Source organism: Elaeis guineensis, chromosome 13 (assembly GCF_000442705.2).
Source record: "Elaeis guineensis isolate ETL-2024a chromosome 13, EG11, whole genome shotgun sequence".
Taxonomy (NCBI): domain Eukaryota; kingdom Viridiplantae; phylum Streptophyta; class Magnoliopsida; order Arecales; family Arecaceae; genus Elaeis; species Elaeis guineensis.
In genome coordinates, this window is record NC_026005.2 from 8,570,407 (window position 1) to 8,594,379 (window position 23,973).

General features: G+C 37.3%; 2 protein-coding genes across 5 annotated transcripts; both read left to right on the forward strand.

Annotated features, from left to right (window-relative positions):
* The first annotated feature begins 9,694 nt into the window (after positions 1 to 9,694).
* LOC105056507 (uncharacterized) lies at positions 9,695 to 10,959 on the forward strand. Its single transcript, XM_010938722.4, has one exon. The coding sequence runs from the start codon at positions 9,745 to 9,747 to the stop codon at positions 10,912 to 10,914; it is 1,170 nt and encodes a 389-aa protein (XP_010937024.1). The 5' UTR covers positions 9,695 to 9,744; the 3' UTR covers positions 10,915 to 10,959.
* A 2,984-nt stretch (positions 10,960 to 13,943) lies between these two features.
* Positions 13,944 to 23,609, forward strand: LOC105056510 (uncharacterized). Of its 4 annotated transcripts, none has more exons than XM_019854588.2 (2): positions 13,944 to 17,144; positions 23,180 to 23,609. In XM_019854588.2, the coding sequence occupies exon 1, from the start codon at positions 15,901 to 15,903 to the stop codon at positions 17,074 to 17,076; it is 1,176 nt and encodes a 391-aa protein (XP_019710147.1). In that variant the 5' UTR covers positions 13,944 to 15,900; the 3' UTR covers positions 17,077 to 17,144; positions 23,180 to 23,609. The 4 variants fall into 4 exon arrangements, 1 of the variants encoding a protein (XP_019710147.1); XR_833854.4 differs by lacking the exon at positions 13,944 to 17,144 and adding an exon at positions 17,156 to 23,107; XR_002165947.3 differs by lacking the exon at positions 13,944 to 17,144 and adding an exon at positions 17,156 to 23,038.
* The last annotated feature ends 364 nt before the right edge of the window (positions 23,610 to 23,973 follow it).

Sequence of the window (23,973 nt, forward strand, 5' to 3'; positions counted from 1 at the left end):
GCTTATTTTTATTTCAATTAATCTCTAAAATTTTATTTCTTTTAAATTTTAAATTATAATTTTTTTATTATTTAATTTTTTTTAAAAAAAAATTTTAGGACAAGCATTTCGAACGATGTTTTTCAATTAAATTTCAAATTTTTATTTCTTTCATATTTCTTTCTCTTTTTTTTATTTTTTATGATATTTTTTTTTTATTTCTTAAGATTTTTTTTGACATCTTTTAAAAAATATTTTAAATAAAAAATCTAAATTAATTTTTTTAATGAATTACAAATTCAAATCTTTATATTTTAAATTTCAATCAAAATTATAATTTTAACTTATTAATTAATTTCAAAATTTAAAAAACCAATTTTCCCATTTTTTCACGATTTTTTTCCTTTTTTTTGGGAAAATATGAAAATGCCATTTTGAATGGCGTTTTTAAAAATGCCATTCGAAATGGCGTTTTTAAAGTCGCCATTTGCAATGACGTTTCTTCTCTTTTTTTTTTTTTTTTTTTTTTGGGAGGATGCCACCGTGGAAATGGGGGGTGACGTGGAAGGGGAAAAAACGCCATTCAAAATGGCGTTTTTCCCTTTTGCATTAGTTTGGTAAATAAGTTTGGTTTTAGTATATTTTGGTAAATAATTTTTTTTTTTGCATTATTCTGGAAAAGGACTCTCTCGAAATATATAGCTAAATAAAATATTTACTTTACTCTTTGGATAAATAGGCCATCTTTCAAGCACTAGGCTAGTGGAATAGGTAGAGAAAGAGGCCCTTATTATGTATAATTCTTTTTATTCTCTGATAAAAATATAGAAGAATAAACAAGTCTGAGTAAACGGGCTATCTCTCTATTATTCTTGATTTTCAGGAACATATTTGATAAGAATGAATCCTATTAATGGCTTTATTCTGGTTTTATCCCCATAATAAATGCTAAAATGGTATCTATTGCAAAAGGTGCATTGACATCTAGTAATCAATAAGAAAAAATATGTGCTGAGATTTATCTTGATAGTCACATCTTTTTGTTTAGAAGATTTTTATCATCTGAGAAACAAAAGGGCATGAGGAGAGTGATTGTATGGTGGGCTCTATTGACTTTGATATTTAGATGAGGAAGGGGGGGAGGGGACGAATAGCTCACTGTCGGTAAATGAGAAAGAAGTGATACAATAGAGCATGCTAGAAAATCACAACCTAGGGTGGCTTCAGGAGAACCAAGAGCATCCCACTAAAAAGCTGCATAGAACCTAAGGTGAATATCATTCAGGACTGGCACCGATACAAATAGACTAGCTAGGAGGTCACTGAAGAGGAGATAGCGAGGTTGCAAAGGAAATTCATGGACTTGGATAGTCTTCACCGACGATGAGATTGAGCATGCTAGCAAGCAATAGAACTACTCTCTCATTGGGAAGCTTCTAAGTAAAGGCCTTCACATGGAGTTCTTATCAAGAGAGTTGAAGGTGAGATGGGTGAAGGTAGATGAGTTCAAAATCATTTCTTTATTTGCTAGGCTCTAGGTGTTTCAGTTTGAGAAGGAAGAAATTAAGGTGTGGGTGATGGCTAATGGACCTTGGACCATTGCTGATTAGGTCCTTGCCTTGGAGCAATGGCATCCCAATTTTAGCGCAGAAGAGGATTAATCTATTTCTATGACTATGTATTGGATTTGTTTACCAACCTTCCAATGAAAATGTCGGATAAATCGATGCTTCATATTGCTTCCGCCTCTGGTGTTCTCAAGTTCATTGACAATTGTACAGAGGAAGCGGTTAAGAGAGGTTATGCAAAGGCTTGTATTCAGATGAATTCACAAAAATCTCTCTATCTTGTGGTGGATATCATGTCCAAGAGAAGGCGAAGTTGGCCACCATTCAAATATGAGAACCTATCGTTGCTTGATTATCTTTGCGACAGAGTGGGACATGTAAAGAAAAATTACATCCATATGATAGCGGAGGAAGCAGAGAGACTAAAGCAAGAAGAAAATCAGATATTTGGACCATGGATGGTGGTGTTTTGAGTCCTTATTGATGGATCCCCTACAAAAATAGAATAATTCCTCTCTTTATGGCACTACCAAGCAGATACATCAACATGATAGGGATGAGGGCAAATCTGTCCAACTGCAAAAAATAAAATTAGAGAATGAAGGATTGTTACCTCTAGCTCAACCCATGAGTCTCCAAGGGTTAGAGGTGGTTATGACCTTAAAGATGCTATCTCGATCGTGGTCGGTATGTCTCATTTTTTTGCGTTATAGATCTTGGATGTGAATCATGATGATCAGATAATAAAGGATATGGCAGTTACTGAGGTTAACACTAATGATCCATCACCCATGGTGAAGATAATTGATGGTAACATACCAAGAAAATCACTAAAGAAGGATAAGAAGAAAAAGACCATTCCTATCCCCACAAAAAAATGGCTTTCTTATTCCCACCGGGGGCTGGCTTACTAGAGATGATCGAACTTTATCTTCATATTGACCAGCATAGAGAAGAGTGCCCATCCTCTTCTAGGCTCGAACCCAAGATTCTGGTTGAGACTAAAAAAGGCTTGGCTGATTTTGACAAGCCTTATGAAGCCAAGGCTCAGGTTAGAAAATTGGCATCAAGTCCAAGTGTAGAACCTTCAGTAATTAGAAGAAAGAATCCTTCGGCCTATATTCCTCCTTACAGCAGCCTAACAAAATAAAATGAAGAACCTTTTATTAGTTTAAATGATAATATGAGTGCTCAATCTATTGAAGCTCACATTATAGACAAATAGAATGAAGACGCTATTCTTAAATTACCTCAGATGTCAAAGGAAAGTGAAACCAATGATGACGTGGTCAACAATCCTACCATGGGAGTCAAAAGAAAGGGTTCATGGGAGGATAAAATAAATGTGATAATATTGGAGGAGGTGGACAAACAGGATAGGCTAGTAATAGAGGCTTCATTAGAGGTAGCTGAAACTCTGATCAATCTTGCTTTCTCTTACAATCAGACTTCTTCTGAATGGATGTGATTATTTGGAATTGCAAGGGAGCTACTAAACCTTCAGTCCTCAACAACTTTCATAATTTTAATCGTTGTCACAAATCAGATATTTTTTATCTTCTTGAGATCAGGTTGTTGGGTGAATCTATCTCTAGATTTCAAAGAGCTATTGGGCAATAGTAGTGGATCGTCTCTATCCCATTTATTAGATTGTCCGATTGTATTATTCTCTAGAAGTGAGTGTTAGATCATGTTGATTTCATGAGTAATAATGGTCAATTGATAGTGGGCTTGGTTAATGAGCAGAGGATATAGCCTTGGTTGATGGTTGTTGTTTATGCTAGTCAGCATTAGAAAGTGAAGAGAAGTATAGGATTTGACTTCTAGTTGCATTTTTATGAGTCATCCTATTCTAGTTATTGGTGATTTCAATGTTATTTGCTCAAGCAACAAGAAGTTGGGAGGAAAAGGCTTCAAGAAAAATAGAGAAGTTGCTGATTTTCAAAATTTCATTGTCTCAAATGCTCTTGAAGCCCTTAGATTTGTTGGTAGGATCTATACTTAGTGTAACAATAGACGGGAGAATGCTAGAGTATGAGAACATTTAGACAGAGCTTTGGTAATTGATAATTGATGAAGAATATTTTCTGAATCCAAATTTATTCACGTCTCAAGAATTGGCTTGGATCATTGCCCTCTTTTATTGTAGATCCGATCATTCAACGATCATCCTATGAGACCCCAATTTAGTTATATAATTATTGGTGTGCTGAGGAGAGCATTAAGGAGGTGGACTGAAGAGCTTAGAGAATCACTTCAATTGATTCCCATGGAGTTTGGATTCTTCATCTCCTAAGGAAAACCGCACTCGGTAGATGAAGCATAGAGAACATTGAAAATTTATTTGAGACAGCCAGGTCGCTCAAAGATCAAATTCAAAGCTTCAAGAGGAGGATATTCAGTGTGGTGATCCTCATATTCAACTCCTAATTACTCTATGTAGGAAGATAGCAGAGTATAATCATGTACTAAAGCTTCAAGAGACTTATTGGTGCCAAAAATCTTAAGTGAAGTGGCTTAGAGAAGGAGACCAAAAGACACCATCTTTTTTCACCAATCAACCATCCTGCAAAGAAGATAGAATAAGATTATGTTTATCACTAAATAGAATGGTGTGCAAACTTCAAATGAGGAGAAAATCATTAGCACCTTCCTTCACTTTCCCAATCCCATTGGAATTGTTCTAATCAATATCTTCATATTCAACTTCCATCCATCCAACCAACTAGTTAGTATTGAGTGGAATTAGTGGTTGACTCGAGCTATTATGGATGATGAAACTATTGAGGTTTTGTCTCAACTTGCATCTGATAAGGCACCTGGATCTTCTGACTTTCAATATCTATTCTTCAAAAAATTCTAATCCATTATTAGAATAAAGATATTGGTGGCTATCCATGAGGTGTTTATAAAGGGTAGTATGCCCATATTTTTCTAATATCAAAAAAAAAAAATCCTGTTGAGGTCAAAAATTACAGGCCAATCAGCTTATGCAATATATTTTATAAATTAGTAGCAAAAATTCTTGTTAACAAGATAAAATCTTTGATTTCTGATCTTATTTCTGATGAGAAGGGGGCTTTCGTTCCAAAGAGGAACATCTTGGGTAACATCAGGATTGCACAAGAGATCTTTTATTCTATGAATAGGATATCTTCTTGAAACTGAATTATGGTTATTAAGATAGATATAAAAAAAGCTCATGATAGGATGTCATGGGAGTATCTTAAAATTGTTTTCCACCATCTTGGCTTTGCTTCCAAATTTATGAATCTTACTTTGTGTTGTGCATTGAATCCTTAGTTCTCTATTATCATTAAGGGCTCTCCTTCAGACTGATTTCATACTTTCAAAGGTCTCTGACAAAGATGCCCCCTGTCTTCATTTTTTGTTTATTCAATGTTTGGATATGCTTTCAAGAGCCCTTCACTCTCTTTCTGGACCAAGTCTTCTAATATGTCCTTCTTTGTAACAATAAAACTAATAAATATTTTTATATTTTGATTTTGATCAAAACTTATTCTTATTGTTAGAAATCCTTTCCCTTTTCCTACTTCTAGCAATTAAGTTTTCTCCTTGATTTCTCTTCATAACTTCTAGACACCTATTTCTTTAACTCTTTAGATTGCAAGGCATCATTTACATAACTAACTAAAAGAGATTTTCTATAACAAAGTTCTTGTAAGAGGATGGTAGTGAGCAGAATAAAATAAGAGCATGATTGTTATCATCAATTGGAACACTAATATTTCTTATATCCAAAATAGCTTTATTAAATTTATTTATATGATCTTTCATGGGTGTACTTTCTTTCATCCATAGACATAGAGCAATATTTTAGTTATAATCTGTTTGTGAATGACTTGGTCATGTATCTAGTCTCTAATTTTAAATATAATACAATCATTATCTTCTCTTTAACAACTTCTCTAAACACTTGTCTACCAAATACAATAGAATTATACTATGTCTCTTCAATAACAGATTTTTTTTGTCTCTATCAAACATGCCATATGATAACTTTGTCTCGCCTCCCGGTGCCTATCTTAATCTACTAGATGCTGAAGTCATTTATAATAGTGAACTTCTTGATTTTGAATTTTACGATCATCATCATGAAACTCTAATCAAAAAGACCATGGCTTTAATACCACTTATTATGACCGATAGGAAGAATAATGAAATAAGAAGGAAACAAGAAGAGAAAAAATAGAGAAGAGAGAGAACAAGAGAAGAATAAAGCACATAAAAAGTTTTGTGGCTCGGTCTATTGACCTATGTCTATAGGCAGAGACAATATAAAAGCTTCATTATAAAAAACTAAAATTTATAGAGTATAAAATTATCTCACAAATTCTAGCCTTCAATCTACTGGATCGCTAGAACACTTAATTACTAGTTCTCTCTTTAGGGTTACACAGGGTATATATAATAGAGTGAACTACTTTAGACTAAAATCAATTGTTCGATCCAATCAATGGGTCTCATGATTTTATCTTTCAAAAGATATCTCATGTTAAAAAGATGGTCCATTCTTTTATAAGCCAAAGTCTCCTTGACTCATAACTAATGTGAAACTAATGATGCTCTTTTTTTATACAACAACATAGCTCCTCGATCAAGAGGGAGTCTGTGTATGGATGGGAGATACCCTGCTCCTTATTTTTACCATAGATTTGTGTATGGATGGAAGAAGGCCCATAATTATAGAGATAGTCCCCTACATGTCGTGTCATTGTTGTGGCTAAGAGCTTATGGCTTGATACGTGAGATATTATCTGCTCTAACCAATGGGCCTCATAATTTAGTTCTTCAAAAGATGCCTCATGTGAGAAGGATATTCTCTTTCTATATAAGTCAGGATCTCCTTTAACTCACAACTAATGTGAAACTAATGATGCTCTCCCTTCTACACTATAACACCTATAATAAGTCAATTTAGATTAGTATTCTAATTCGATATAGACTTTAATTGCCACCCAAAATAGACCTTTGGTTAATATAGAGTTATTCTACTAGAAGTAAGATTCAAGTCGTGCAATATTATTGATTGGCTGTTGCAGTGTTTTTTATTTTTTGTTTCAAGTGGAGGTGAAATTTTATGGTCATGTATTTTTGTAAGCTCACTGATGCTTTTTTACGAAGATGCATATATTATTTTGCACATAATTCTTATCAAAAAATCAATTATAATATTCGATAACAGTAAAGAACCATCCTCCAACTTTGTATTGCATTGTTACCCTCAGAAGGCATATAATTACAGAGGATCTTTTTTCTAGGACATTTTATTAAGTTCATTCAAATGCATCTAGTTTTGCTTGAGAGCAAATTCAAAGTATATTCCAGTCGGTCACATAGTACATGGACTCAAATAATATATTCTTCAAAAAATTTCTCTTCCATGTAACCTTTTTTTCAACTAATGTATTTGCTATCATTATTATTGAACTTTGTTTCATCCAACATTCGCCAAGCCATCCCGAGTCGGATGGTTCAGGCCGTGCTAAACTGTATCGATCGGATACCGATTTGGTTCTGACATGAATAATGGTATAGCGGCCATCTCGGAGGAAGGGAGAAGAAAGAGAGGAAGAGAGAGGGGGAAAAGGATAGGAAGAGGAAGAGAGGATCTTCGACAGCTGTCAGAGTTCTTTTTGAGCTCGATAAGGGCAGATGAAGGGAAGAAGAGAGAGAGGAGAAGATCTCATCGGATTACTGAAGGCCCTCAGAGGCCTCCGAACAAATAGCATGGGTCTCGATTCTGACTCCAGGGATCTCGGTTTCACTTGTTTCTCTATAGAACCTATTGTATAATATAACTTAGAATTAAAGGTGTGGGAAAAAAGAAAATGTGGAGAAGCGAAATATTGTAGGAAACATTTCTTACCTCAATATTTTGGTGAAGTCATTATATATATATTTTATAATTGAAAAGATACAAAAACTTATACAACTAGGAGATGATAAAAGAATAGAAAGAAATAATAAATACATCCCAAGATCAATTCTAAATTTATGTGTTCAAACTTAATAATTCAAAGTTTAAAATTTCTTAAATCATAAATCCTTGATATGTGGCTTGATATGGAGTTGAGATAAAGATATTGCCGACAAAAGGCCACATCTCTATTTGTGCATCGGGCAATATGGAAGATGTGCCTTTCAATCGTGAACTTGAAGTAGTGCAAGCTCTCTTCCTGCCTCAATGGAACCGATCCGAATTACTCTCGGTTGTCCTTGCTACCAGCTTTGAGGCTATTAGTGTTAGAAATTACAGTGCCTGTATTGCCCATTTAGTTTCATAGAGATGTTGACTCATCAAATATCTGGTGGATTGTTTGCTTTGGAAGTGTTAGAAAGAAATTGTTTGAGTGAATTGTCTAGGCAAATGTCCGAGGGCATTTTCTTCTTCTACTTCCTGCAAGGCCAACTGGACCAGTGCATTCATGCTCGAACATCTTCATTTCTTGATATGTTTTAGTGTCCATATGGTAACGGAGATGAAGATTGATTGATCAGCTTTCTTCGCAGTTCTTTGATTAAAATTTTCACATAACATATTTTTCTGGATCTGTTTTACGAACAACTGTGATAGATATTTTAAAGTATTTTATTTTTTAAAGTCCATAAATATATTTACTCTAAATTGGTTAGATAAATTGATTTAAGATGTGTTTGGTTGGGAGGAATTAGACTCCAGAATGGGAATAAGTAATTCTGGTTCAGTCATTTGGTTGAATAAAATTCTATTTTCATTTTGATCTTAGAGGAGAATGAAAATGCCACAATTAGGGCTGAAAATGGACTCAGGCTGACCCAAAGTCCATTGGGCTGAATCGTCTTTGGGTTGGGATTTGGGCTAGATCCGAATTTTGTATTAGGTTGAATTTAGGCCCAGATATAAGCCCATTTTTATTTGAAGCAAGCTTGGGTATATTCTTCACTCGGCCTGGACCCAGCTTGAGCAAGAGCTCGAATTTAGGCCCAAGCTCGAGCTCAATCAGTTAAATGGATCATCGCACTCTCTTTCTCTCGAATTCTGTTGAAGAGTCTCGATGGAATCCATGTGGATTAGGGTTCTTGGTTCTCTTTCTCTCACTGAGCATGGTGATCAGGTCGTCGATGGCAACGTGTGAGGACATTGAAATAGTTGGCTGCCAGTCATCGACCGTGACATGTCTATCATGGCCAAGTTCATGTGTGGGGAGATTATCACCTTCCCAGCGTCTATTATCTGCAAGAAGCTCACATTCAATCTTCTCTGCTCCACCCGTCTCAACCCTAACCTTTGGGACATTGTCCTCTCTAGTGTCTGCTCTGACCTTACCATCCCTAACCCCAACATCGCCACCGTCCTGTTTGTCCTCTCCACTATGCCCCCAGACCTCCTCGCCCGCCTTGCTCGTGATGCCCACTGTGAGATTGCCGCCTGCTTTGATATCCTCATCGACTTCCTCTGCCTTGCCCACTGTGGATGCCCTTTGATACATCCTCACCAATGATGATATCATCCTCCTTTATGACACCTCCCTTGCACTCAACCGTGTCTCTGCCTGATAGTAATGTATCGCCACTGCTGTCCTTGACCACTTTGATGCCGCCTGTGCCACCTTCTACTTTCTTCGCTAGTTTGTCCAAAAAAATCCAAAATCTCTGATGTGACATAGATGGCCAAATGGGTTTATAGGCTCGGATTGGCCCAATCGAGTTCGGACCGGACTCAGACTGATGCATAGGCTTGAGTTTGTTAAAAAAATTTGGGTCAAAGCCTGATGTAAAGCCTGAAAAAATATTTGAACTGAACTTGAATAAAGGATATGACCTGTTCTAACCCGACACAAGTCTAACCCCAGTTACAATCCTTCGAAATATATTTCATATTCTTTTTTAACATTTAAATTTTATTTTAATTTTAATTTCAGTTATGAACTAAACAAGCCAAGGGATATAGTATTTTAATTTTTATTTAAATACATTTCGACTTAAATTCCTATTCCTCCCTCACGGACCAACGCCAGAAAATTAAGAAAAGACAAAGCAAAGAAAAGAAAAAGTTCGGTTGGACCGGCAGAACGTTCAAGCGAGCGCCAGGTCTACCGGCTCGTCCGGTCTAGACCGGCCTACTTCATAAAGGTTTCAGAAGGGAAGCAGCTGCATTCGGTTGCTCGCCCTTCCTTCTCCCGGAGACGGCGCGATGCTACCACTGGCCGAGCTCTCCTCCTCCGTCCTCCGGCGCGATTGCCCCAGGATCTTCGTCTCCTTCTTCTATCGCCGCCTCCTCTCCACCGCCGATGCCGGAGCCGTCGCCCCCGGCGAGAACCCGTCGCCCAAACCGTATTACATGGCGGAATACCTCGCGAGATCGTGCGGATTCTCTCCGGACAAGGCGGCTGAAGCAGCATCCAAATACCTCCGCCGCATCAAATCCCCTCAACTGCCAGACTCCGTCCTGGATTTCTGCAAAAGCCACGGTTTTGACGACGCCGACATCAGAAAGCTCGTGTCTAGAAACCCCAGATGTCTCGGCCTCGACGTGGAGGAGACCCTGGCCCCAAAGTTCCGAGCTTTACGAGATCTCGGCTTCTCCCAGTCCGACATCGCCCACCTCATCCTCTGCAACCCCTCCGTCCTCAACCTCAGGTTCCCCCACAACGTGCTCCCCAAGATTGAGCTGTGGAGGGATCTTCTGGGCTCCAATGAGCTCTTGATAAAGCGGTTGAAGAGGAACCAATGGCTTTTCGGCTACAGTATCGCGAAAACGATCCTTCCGAACCTGTCACTCTTACGGGCCTGCGGCATTTCGGACAAGAGGATCTCTTCGGTCGCAAAGCAGCGGCCTTCGATTGTCTGCCAGAAGACGGAATCACTGCAGGCTTTGGCTGATCGCGTCGAGGGGCTGGGAGTATCCCGCCACTCCGGCATGTTCGTTTGGACTCTGCTCAGTCTCCACAGTGTCAGCAGAACCACCTTCGAGGCCAAGAAGAAGCTTATGAAGAGCTTGGGGTGGTCGGATTCGGAGTTCCTCTCTGCGTGCCGAAGGCAAGCTCCATTTTTATCCAAGTCGGCGAAGACAATACAGAGAAAGATGGAATTTTTGGTGAAGGAAACTGGGTGTGAGCCATCCTATGTCGCGAGATACCCAGAGCTTCTCATGATGAGCTTGGAGAAGAGGTTGGTTCCCAGGCGTCATGTCATGGAGATGATGAAGTCTAAAGGGTTACATGGTGGGGCATTTCAGTTGGCTACCATTATGAAGTTATCAGAAAAGAAATTTACAGAAGAATTTGTTCTCTGCTACAAAGAGAAAGCCCCTGAATTGCATGATTGGTATGTTTCTCTCAGCTGCAAGGGAGCTCCTCCGTAGTTCCAGATTCAGAGATGTAATGACTCTTGCGTTCTTGATTGCTAACTCGTTTAATCTCACAAGTTCGGGTATGACCTTTTACTTCCTGAACAATTAGATTAACCATGATTTTGCAATTTTACTTGTACAACTGATTTAGCTTTTGCATTGCCAAATGCCAACTAATTGGCTCATCTCTAGAAAACCAACATGTTAAGGAGTCGTATTCTTTTGGATGAGAAGGTGTAATAAATTTATTTTTTAGTTTAGCAATTCAATGTAGATGTTACTACAAATTACAATTCTATGATTTTGTTTGATTTGATCCCACAAAAAATTATAGACTGATGAGTGATGATCTTTTCCTAGTCCTAGCAGATGTCATAGATTTTTAGCTGTATCCGAAATAAATTGTTTATACTGGTGGGAGAATACATGTCAACACATTCGGTAGAGAAATACTAACTTCTAATGATTGAAAGACTAACTCCAAAAATTTAAGATGTATTTGGTTGGAGGGAGTTGGACTTTGGAATATGAATTGGGACGAGTGATTTTCATTCCCATCGTTTGGTTGAGGGGAGTCCCATTTCCATTACGATTTCGAGAGAGAACAAAAATACTATAATCTTTCAAAACTCAATCCCTATTCTCTCCTAGGATTCAAATTCCATTCTGATTCCAATAACAATCATAAACCAAAAATGTTGAGTGATATGGCCACTATGATTTCCATTCCGATTTCAGTCACGAACAAAATGCACTCTTAATGTATGAGTTATTGTTATCTTCTGCCTTTGAACTAACCTAGAGTGTTAAAAGCTATCATTCAACATACCCATCATTTTATTTCTACTTACCAATCTTTATGGATCTATATCCCTATAATCTTCTTTTCCACACCCAAATCTTTCATTTCAAGTTCACCAATCAATTGAACTTTCAACCTGTTAATTTCAAATTTATCCTTAGTTGCAATCAATATATTATCAACATACAATAGCAAATACATAAAAAAATAATCTAAAATTTTTTTATAATAAACATAGCTATCATAGTGATTTCTGTTATAACCATTATTAAACATGAAAGTGTCAATGTTCTATATCATTGCTTAGGTGACTGCTTCAAACTATATAAAGACTTCTTCAATAAGTAAATATAATTTTTTGTAACTAGAATAAGCAACTCCTCAGGCTGTAACATATAGATTTGTTCTTTCAATGCACCATGCAAGAAGGCAGTTTTAATTTCAAGCCGTTTAAGCTCCAAATCAAATGCACAGATCATAGCAAGTAGAACATATATGGAGCTATATGTTACATTAGGAGAGAACATCAAATACATATCAATATATGGAGCTATATGCACAGATCAGCGCCAGGAGCTTCAACATCAAGCTCCACCTGTTTATTGACATCACGGTCTATAAATACATATCAATATATTATTTCTTCTGGTTTCAGCCCAAAACTAGTAGGGTACCCTCCAATTTAGGATTCTCTAATGCTTAAGTCGGTCGGAGCCTTAAGAACAGATAGTGAAAAATAGAAAAGTCGAGAGTAAAGAGTGTAAATTAGAATGGAGAGAACTTAGATTTTCTTTAATGAAAAAATTGGAAAGAGTTAAGTAGAATCTAGACTCTGTAAATTATGACTTATCTTTTGGAGAGTACTATATCCCACTTTATATAGAGGAAGCCTGCTCAAGCTATTAGAAAAATTTGTTAGGCCGTTATAAATTTGTTAGATAATTACGGATAACCATCTAAAATTTGTTATAATAGAATAGCCAGCTATAGGGAGGTTGTGAACTGTCTTGAGCTGGTAAATAGCTGTATCATAGTTATAATACAACTGTAGTATAGTTGGAAGATAACTGACCTGAAATCTTATTGGCTAAGTGAGAGGTTGGGTAAAACCAATGTCCCGCTAATATAAATTGAGCAGGTCGACTATCATAGCACCAAATTGGTAATTAATCAATTTGGTTTAGTATAGTGCTGGTAGAGAAATTTGACTTGCAGATCGCTATGAGGTTGATGTCTTCTAATGCTGCCACGTGTCAAAGGTCGGTTTTTTGATGAGGTTGATCTTCTGATGATATCAGCTTTCTAATGAGGTCGGCCTTCTGATGAGGTCTACAATTAAGACTTACATCGGTATTCTTATCAACTCGAGAGCTTTTAAGTCCAGAGAATATTGATCGAGGTGATATGACCTCACAACACTGCCAAATAGAATAGAATTATAATATATGCCTTCAACAACAATTTTCCTTTATCTCCATCAAACATGCTATATAATAACTCTGTACCTTCTAATACCTTCCACAAACCTTGTTGCACAAAAAAGGTTCACATCTTAATTTACTAGATGCCGAAGTTGTTTGCACCATTGAACTTCTTGATCTCGAATTTTGCGATCATCATTGTGAAACTCAAATCAAAAGTCCATGGCTTTACTACCACTTGTTAGGACCGACAGAGAGAATAACGAAACAAGAAGAAAAAAAGAAGAGAAAAAATAGAAAAGATAGACAACAAGAGAAGAATAAAGCACAAAATATTTATGTGGTTTGGTCTATAGACCTATATCTACTAGCAGAGATAATACAAAAGCTTCATTATAAAAAAATTAAAAATTATAAAGTATTAAATTATCTCACAAATTTTAGCCTCCAATCCACTATATCTCTAGAATGCTCAATTACTACTCCTTCCTTTAGTGTTACACGGGATATATATATGATCAAGTAAACTACTTTAGACTAAATTTGATATTCTTATAATAAATCAATTTAGGCCAATGTCCTAATTTGATATGGACTTGAATTGCCATCCAAAATAGACCTTCGGTTAATATAGACTTGTCCAGCTGGAAGTAAAATTCAAGTTGGGCAATATTGTTGATTGGCTATTGCAGTGTTTTTCATTTTTTATTTCAAGTGTAGGTGAAATTTTGTGGTCATGTGTTTTTCTAATCTCATTGTTGCTTTTTTTTTATGAAGATGCATATGTTATTTTGCACATAATCCTCAAAAGATTTGTTATGATATTCGGTTACAGTAAAGAACCATTCTACAACTTTGTATTGCATTGTTACCTTCAAAGTGCATATAATTACAAAGGATCTTCTTTCTTGGACATTTTATTAAGTCCATTCAAATACATCTACTTTAGTCTAAGAGCAAATTCAAAGTATTTTCCATCCGATCACATAGTACATTGACTCAAATAATATATTTTTTAAAAAATCTCTCTTCCATATAATGTATTTTCAACTAATGCATTTGCTATCATTATTATTGAACTTTGTTTTATCTGTTTCTCCATATAACCTATTGTATGATACAACTGAGAATTAAAGGTGTGGGAAAGAAGAATATGTGGAAAAGCGAATATTGTAGGAAACTTTTCTTACCTCAATATTTTGATGTGGTCATTATATATATATATTTATAATTGAAAATATACAAAAACTTATGCAACTAGGAGATGATAAGAAAATAGAAAGAAATATCAAATAGATTCCAAGATCAATCCTAAATTATGTGTTCAAACTTCAAATTCAAAATTTAAAATTTCTTAAATCATAGATCCTTGATATGTGGCTTGATATAGAGTTGAAATAAAGATATTGCCGACAAAAGACCACATCTCTATTTGTGCACAGGGCAGTATAGAAGATGTGCCTTTCGAGCGTGAACTTGAAGTAGTGCAAGCTCACTTCCTGCCTCAATGGAACCAATCCAAATTACTCTCCGGGTATTAGAAATTACAGTCTGTATTGACCATTTGGTTTAACAGAGATCCTGACTAATTGAATGGCCGGTGGTTTGTTTAAATTGGAAGTTTTAGAAGGAAAATGTTTGAGTGAATTGTCTAAGCAAGTTGCTGTTGGTTTCAATCTGTTGAATGACATATGCTTTAAGTTGCGAACGTCATGTCAAGAGTTCTACATCACTATTGCCCATACAGCTACCCATATCCATGCAAGCTGCCAATCAGTTGTTGCCTCCTCTTCACAGGTGACTGATGCAGGTTAAACTGTGGGCATTTTCTTCTACTTCCTGCTCTGACCTTGTCTTCCATAACCCTAATGTCACCGTCGCTGCCCTGTCTGTCCTCTCACCATGCCTCCTGACCTCCTCGCCCTTCTTGTCCATGATGCCCACAGCGAGATTGCCACCTGCTTTGACTTCTTTGTCCGCTCCCTTTGCCTGGTGGCTTTGACTTCTTTGTCCACTCCCTTTGCCTTGCCACTGTTGATGCCCTGGAATATGCCCCCACCTGCAATGATATCGTCCTCTTTTATGACACCTCCCTTGCACTCCTCAACCACGTCTCCACTTGGTGGTGCCATATTGCCCATATTGCCATTGCCACCCTCGACCACTCCAATGCCATTGCCCATGCCACCTTTGACTCTCTCTCTGCTCATCCATCGGAACAATTCTTAAACTTTTGGTGTCAAATAGATGGCCAAATGGGTTTATTGATATAGGTTGGCCCAATCGAGTCCGAATCAAGCTCGGACTAAGGCATAGGCCTGAGTTTGTTAAAAAATTTTGAATCCAAATCCGATCAGAAGCTCGAAAAATATTTAAGCTAAGTTCGAATAAGGATATGGCCCATTCCAGTCTAGTCCAATTCTAATCCTAGCCATAATCCTTCAAATTCCGATCCACATTCTCTTTTAAAGTTCAAATTTCATTCTAAATCTGATTTCACTCATAAACTTAACAAGCCGAGGGATATAGTATTTTAATTTTCATTTCAATTCATTTTCATTTAGATTTCTATTCCTACCTTGCGAACCAACGCTAAAAAAAAAATTAAGAAAAGAAAAGAAAAGAAAAGAAAAAGTTCGGTTGGACCGGCAGAACGTTGAAGCGAGCACCAGGTCCACCGGCTCGTCCGGTCTGAACCGGTCTACTTCATAAAGGATTCAAAGGGGAAGCAGCTGCACACGGTCACTCGCTATTCCTTCTCCCAGAAGCGGCGTGATGCTGCCACTGGCCGAGCTCTCCTCCTCCGTCCTCCGGCGTGATAGCCCCAGGATCTTCGTCGGCTTCTTCCATCGCCGCCTCCTCTCCACCGCCGATGCCGGCTCCGTCGCCGTCGCCCCCGGCGAGAACCCGTCGCCCAAACCGCATTTCATGGCGGAATACCTCGCGAGATCGTGCGGATTTTCTCCGGACAAGGCGGCTGAAGCAGCATCCAAGCACCTCCGCCGCATCAAATCCCCTCAGCAGCCGGACTCCGTCCTGAACTTCTTCAGAAGCCACGGTTTTGACGACGCTGACATCAAAAAGGTCGTGTCTAGAATCCCCAGATGTCTCGGGCTCGACGTGGAGGAGACCCTGGCCCCAAAGTTCCGAGCTTTACGAGATCTCGGCTTCTCCCAGTCCGACGTCGCCCACCTCATCCTCTCCAACCCCTCCGTCCTCAACCTCAGGTTCCCCCAAAACGTCCTCCCCAAGGTCGAGTTCTGGAGGGATCTCCTGGGCTCCGATGAGTTCTTGATAAAGTGGTTGAAAAGGAAACGATGGCTCTTCAACTACAGTATCGAGAGGACGATCCTTCCGAACCTGTCACTCTTACGGGCCTGCGGCATTTCAGACAAGAGGATCTCTTTGGTCGCAAAGCAGCAGCCTTCGATTGTCTGCCAGAAGATGGAATCACTGCAGGCTTTGGCTGATCGCGTCGAGGGGCTGGGAGTACCCCGCCACTCCAGCATGTTCGTCTGGACTCTGCTCAGTCTCCAGAGGGTCAGTACAACCACCTTCGAGGCCAAGAAGAAGCTTATGAAGAGCTTGGGGTGGTCGGATTCGGAGTTCCTCTCTGCGTGCCAAAGGCAATCTACTTTCTTATCTAAGTCGGCGAAGGCGATACAGAGAAAGATGGAATTTTTGGAGAAGGAAACTGGGTGTGAGCCATCCTATGTCGCGAGATACCCAGAGCTTCTCATGATGAGCTTGGAGAAGAGGTTGGTTCCCAGGCATCATGTCATGGAGATGATGAAGTCTCAAGGGTTACATGGTGGGGCATTTCAATTAGCTACCATTATGAAGTTATCGGAAAAGAAATTTACAGAGAAATTTGTTCTCTGCTACAAAGAGAAAGCCCCTGAATTGCATGATTTGTATGTTTCTCTCAGTTGCAAGGGAGCTCCTCTGTAGTTCCAGATTCGGAGATGTAATGACACTTGCGTTCTTGATTGCTAACTCATTTAATCTCACAAGTTTGGGTATGACCTTTTACTTCTTCAACAATTAGATTAACCATGATTTTGCAATTTTATTTGTACAACTGATTTAGCTTTTGCATTGCCAAATGCCAACTTATTTGCTCCTTTTGTGGAAAACCAACATGTTGAGTTAAGGAGTCGTATTCTTTTGGATGGGAAGGTGTAAAAAATTTGTTCATTAGTTTAGCAATTCAATGTAGATGTTACTACAAATTACCATGCTATGATTTGATTTGATCCTACAAAAAGATATAGACTGATGAGTGATGATCTTTTCCTAGTCCAAGTAGATGTCATAGATTTTTAGCTGTATCCGAAATAAATTGTTTATACTGGTGGGAGAACACATGACAACACATTTGGTGGAGAAATACTAGATTTCTAATGGTTGAAAGACTAGCTCCAAGAATTTAAGGCATGTTTGGTTGGAGGGAGTTGGACTTTAGAATATGAATTGGAATAAGTGACTCCCATTCCAACCGATTGGTTGGGGGGATTCTCATTCCCATTACGATTCCATGGGGTAATGAAAATGTTCTGATCCCTCAAAACTCAATCCCTACTCTTCTCTAGGATTCAAATTCCATTCTGATTCCAATAACACGTTGAGAGATATGGCCACTATGATTTCCATTCCAATCCATTCTGAGTCTGGTTCTCATTCTGATTTCAAATGCACCCTTAATGTATGAGTCGTTGTTATCTTCTGCCTTTGAACTGACTTAGAGTGTGAAAAGCTGTCTTTCAACATACCTATCATATGATTTCTCAGAATGCTTATTCTCATAAGCATGCATGCATTCATGTGCTAATGCACTCTATAAGAGACTGGAAAGGAATAGAATGCTAAGAATCTTGTTGATGTTGGAATGTTAGGCTCAATTTATTTGTTGATCCATACAAGTGAGTATTGGAGGGGATCTTGCTGATGTATGCTACTAGGATTGTTAGAGAGATCTATATATGGAGCATAAAACATCATATGAGATCAAAGTGCATCCTACTGGACTTCAAAGAATATATTGCAGAAATTAAGAAACTTGAGTTAAAGGGGTATACAAATGGTTAGAAAGACCTACTTTTTTAGAAGACTTCAGACCAGGCTTATTAGCAAGTTGGATGATCAAGTATGGTGGTCTTGATTGTATGAGTTAATACAACAACAATATATTTTATTGCTTCAAATATATTTTGTTTGAGTTTATTGTAGTATTTAGAAAGTGCATTACCTTTTAGAAGCATTTTCAATTAGTAACAGGTACTTGGTTAAATTGCTTACCACCTGAGCTTTAAGATTGTCATATTTTAACATAACCATCAACTATCAAGATTTGTCCCAACTATTTGAGACCATGCTACCTTTGATATTTCAAGCTTATGGTGGGGGACAGCCCTGTATTCATGAATGGTTACTTCGGATTCATTTTGTAATTTAATGTGTTTTTCTTACTTGCTGCCTACCTAGCATCAACAGTCTTCCATCTCTATCAAATGTTAATTTTTTGAAAAAAAAAAAAAGATAAATTAGAGGATGATTGAGTACTTTATGCACTAATTCAGTTGTCTGCTTGTTGGAGTGGTGCTTGATTCTTTGGACAACATCCTAGGCCCATTTCGAAGGATTTGGGCAATTTAATAATCTTGTCTTGAAATAGGGAAGAGGAATTAGATTAAACCAGATAATGAATCTTTGCTAATTTACCAGTCATGACAAGCATCTTTTGCTCATATGTAAAACCATGATATCCATGAACCTTTAGCTCTGGTATTTGGAATGAAAAGGAATAGTCATGTCAATGATCCATAGTCTTGAATGCCAAGAAGCCAAGCTATAAGTTATATATATCTCATCAAACACAACATGAGTGGCATAACTAGATATAACCCTATATTGTTGCAGTGAGGCTTGAGTAAACTTGTAAGGAAATGATAGCCAAAGGAACAGTAAGTGGCTTGTAGAGTGTCGGTTAGCAACAAATGCATTCCCTCCTTTTAGCATTACCAATTTATTATTTTCTTCAGGGAGATTTTCTCTCTGACAAGAATGAGTTCTCCTGGCTGTTATCAAACATGCTTCATGACAATGGGTGCATTGCTAGTGGCATCAATTCCTTCAGGGAACTGTCCAACATCTTAAGCGCATAATGCATGTCTGGTTGAAAACTTCACTTTAATGTATGGCTGGAATCCTGCACAACTACTTATATGCATGATGTTTCCCATGTGCATTTTAACCTTAGAACCTCACTATTTTCATGAATGGCTTAAGTTGAATGGATTGCATTTCTAGTCTGAGAATGAAGCCTCAAGGAGATGGTTGCATGATGTATCAAATGGCAATCTACTTTTGTATTTCAGTTCCAGTTTTCTTCTTTGACCTAGTTTGTTTGCTCAAAGCAGTGTCAGTTTTGTTATGACCTAATACTCCATTCAACCAATTGCATGACACGACACTTCTTTCGTGCAAGATGGTATATAACACATGCACCCCCCAGAGAATGAATTTGGAGCCAAATCAAGCTCAGATGCAGTCTCTGAGGAACTATTAGATGTCCTCTATTAGTTGATACTTTTAGGAATTTGATTTTAGTCTTAAAGAATTTGCAATTCCTATATCCTATGCTGACTTTTTCAATCAGACTGAAAACGTAAGGTTTCAAATAGCACTGTAATAGGACAGTGCACACCCAAACGATAGGTTTCTGGCACCACTACAGTGTCCATACCATGTGTCGATATCAAGTGCCATATGTTCAGGCAAAAATTGGGACGAGATCCAGTTCCGGCCTATGAAATCTTGTTGAAAGCAAATTTTGATCCGAATGATATTTAATTTATTTTCTCATATCTCTTAAAAGGAATCAGTCTGAAATTTTTCTGCAATGTTGATCTGTTGTCGCAAGAGCAACAGAAAATTTGTGGGCATGTTTTCTCCAAGGGGACTAATTCTTTGGTACTAGGATGTGGATGTCGGTTTGTGCATATTCTAGGTCCCAAAGTCAGTTGTAATTTTCAGAAATAGATATGGATTATCGTAACTTTATAATGCATCATATATTTGTATCAGAATATTTAGGTTGTCTATGCTATGTCTGCTGAACACTCAAAAGCTCTAAACATTATTAAGATAACATAGTAAGTTGTGGTGCTGTGATCAAGGTTTTAAATATTGATACTGAATCGCGTACCATTTTTCATTGGAATGGTTATGGTACCTCTACCAAGATATATATTGGAACTAATAATTTCAAATAAAATTAGAAAACCATTATACTGACCAGTATGATGGATACAGTACCATCGGTATACTTTGGTATAGATTGGTATGGTTGGTACATATTGGTATAATTGGTTTCGGCATGGTGGCACTTATATCGGTGAATGGTGTGCTGCCTATCGTACTATCTCATTATAGCAGTTTTTGAAACCATGGTTGTGATAAATATTTGCAAATTAAATACCAATGAGAGTGATGCTGATTTGTTTGCTAGCTAAATCACTTTTCAGAATGAACATATCTAGATATGATAAGGGCCAAGTAGAAAATGCCAGTTTTAAGTGAAAAAATGGGATCCAAATCTTTTTTCCCCTTTTTGGAAATAACATCTTATCTATAATCTTGAACTGAAATTAGTCATACATGAAGATTGTTACTTTTTATATGACTGAATCGAGAATCAGGTCTCTGGGAGAAGGGAAAAAATAGGTAAGCTTCAGGCCTATCCATTAGGTCCAGGTTGGTGAAATCAGGATATGCTTTTGCCATGTTTGAGTTGTATCAGCTTTAGGTTAGGTTCTTGCTTCCTCTGATAAAAGAATACAGTGATTAAGAATGCAATAGGCCAGCCACAGCATAGCTTAAAAGGTTTATCCAAGCGAAGTTGGCAGCCTTTTATCTGGATTAATTAGAGCAAGTCATGTGTATGAATCCCATGAAGGTGCCTCTGGATTGTCTAAAAATCATTATATACGTGGTGGATTCATTTCTCTGGATTATGTGTGTCTGAAGCAGTAGCTGTTAAAATGAAATTGCAGCCTTGAGAACCTTTTAGTCACCTTACAACAGTCATTTGATGATGTTATTGTTTGTTATGACCATTATAAGTACTAGTATTGGAGATATGTAAGTCATGTGGTATATTTAAGAGGGAGGCACTCTTTGTAGATGGTTCTTATTCCATTCTGGAGTAGATGTGACAAGTAGTCCCCTTTTCGTCTACATAATTTTTGTTTTCGATGGTGGTCCTTAAAGTTTTTCACCTACAATAAAAGAGATGTTATAAAAGTCAGGAACATAATTTGAGTCATCCCATCTGATATGTTTGTGCAAGACCTTGAGAGAAGGTTTTATTTATTTATTTATTTTATCCTTCGTGACCTCCTCACTCTCCTTTCCCCTCTCTCCCTTCTTTCTCTTGTTCTTCCTGCCCAATGCTGCTAGATCCAGAAGGATTTTCCTAAGCAGTCTCTCAAGATCTCAACAAGGGTATTTTGAAAGGGAAATGCTTTTGAGGCTAGTTTATGTATCTTGAGTTAAGTAATTGGTCATAAAATAGCTTTTCGTTTCTTTCATAAAAATAGAGTATTATTATTTCATCATATTAATATAACAATAATTTTAAAAATTGTTCCTTGTTAAAAAGAAAAAAAATGTTCCAGCTCAATTGGCATATTATTTAGTTTCTTAAACTGGTCTGACAACAACATATATTTCAATATAATAAAATTTAAATAAACAATAGTCATTTTATTTTGTGAATGGATTTGGGGTTAGGAGCTATATTATTCAGATATGTTGATTTAGTCAAGAGCATATGTAGCAGCATTTAAACATGAATATTAATAAAGCACTGGTAGATAATTTATGTAATAAAATATTTTTAAAAATTAAAAATATCTAATACATAAGCAAGCATCCTAGAGACAATTTTAACCTGTACAATATAAACCATTAGGGGTTGACTGTGGTGGCAAAGGAGTTTAATGACAGGAATTTGAATTTTGACATAAAATAAAAATGAGTAATTTTTTATTTTAACCGTTTGGTTAGAAGTTTTATTTTTATTTCAATTAAATAAAAAAATAAAAATATCTTAATTTGTTAAAATTTAATTTTATTTTTTAATATTTAAATTTTATTTTAATTTTAATTTTAATCATACATCAAATATATCAAAATATATAATTATTTCAATTATATTTTTAAAATATCCTACTTCGAATCTTAATTTCGATCGCAAATCAAACATATTCTCAAAATATAACTGATTTAAATTTAAATACAATCTCCCAAATCTTGATTTTAGATCTCAAACGATGTAGGAAATATTCTTAATAATTTTTATACGGTTGCTGATCTCTTGTCGATCAGTGATTACTTCGTTGAGCTGATGTGGCAACATGTCAGTAATTATTGACTTCCACCGCCAAAAAATCTGTAAACTTAATGGTGATTTGATGGGTGATCTTCTGATGTTGGCATTAATGGATTTCTCTAGGATCTAATATTGGATCCGTCTATCCGGATCCGACACGAATCCAATCCGATCAACATACACCGCCAAACCCTACCCCGGGTGGTATATAACCTCTGAAAGCTTAGCGGCAGGAGGCACGCCACACAATCTCACGCGATATTCGACCATGAAATGGGGTTTGGGAGATGGGTTCTCGCCCGGGGGAGCGACAGCGTCGCCTCCTTCTATCGCCGCCGTCGCCGATCCGGCGAGGTTCCCTCTGCCAAGCCTCGTTTCATGGCCGAATATCTCGTGATCTCCTGTGGGTTCTTCCCTTTTAGGCTTCCGATCCGTGAAACTACTGCCTCTCTCCGAAGAAGCTGTCTCAGTTTCCTGAGATCCCATGGTCGGATCTTGGAACCCTAGATGGAACTCTACGTATATGGTTTATCGCTTGGTCTTTTTGATCCCGTGATTAGATCAGACAGCTTAAGGATTCTAGATCCCGTAATTCAGATTGCCTCTTCTCTGATTCTTATATCTCATCATTTTGACTGATAAAGTTTCGATTTTTATCAGGTTGCTGATATGTCTCTTGTGGAAAAACTGGCCGACTGCGGCTTTTTGGGAATTTCTTTCGGTGTCGATGGTTTTCCTCCATCTATTTCCTGCTCCCCTCGCAGGCCGCTGGGCAGATCGATATTTGTTTGACTGCGATTGTTGTGAATTTGCTTCCGTGTCGCAGGCCACTGGGCAAAATCGATAGAAGCTCTGGAATTTTTTTCACTAAGAAGAGTTTAATTCCAGGTGCAGAAATTTCTCAAAAAGTTTGTTCTCTCCCACAGAGAATTTCGATGAGCAGTTATTATGGATTTTGTTTTTAATGTTCCTTTTATGATTCAGTGACTATATTTTGGTGTACTTTCTGGAAAAAGAGAGAATAAATATTGCAAAGTTAAATGTAAAATGCGTTGGACATACTAAATTTTTAATATTTTTTTATGAGCTATTTAACGTGTGGTTGATCATCTAAAATTTGCAGGTTTGGTTCATATGTCATCACTATATGCTTCTTTTGGTTCTGAAAAGTTAGTATAATTTCATCCTTCCAGCTTATGAAATGTACAAAGAAAAATTGTGTCCGAGTTGAGCTATACCTGTTCTGAACTTCTCTAAATTGCTTGATTGATTTTATAATTATGCTGCATGACAGGAAAAAGTGATCATCTATATTAAAATATCTTGAAACATGAAATGCACATAGCTGATGATATGAATCCATATGTTTGGAAAATCTCATCCCCTAATAGCAACCTGTCCTAACAGCATTAGCAAGCATCAACAAGTTTTTTGGTTGTCTCTAACTTATGGTG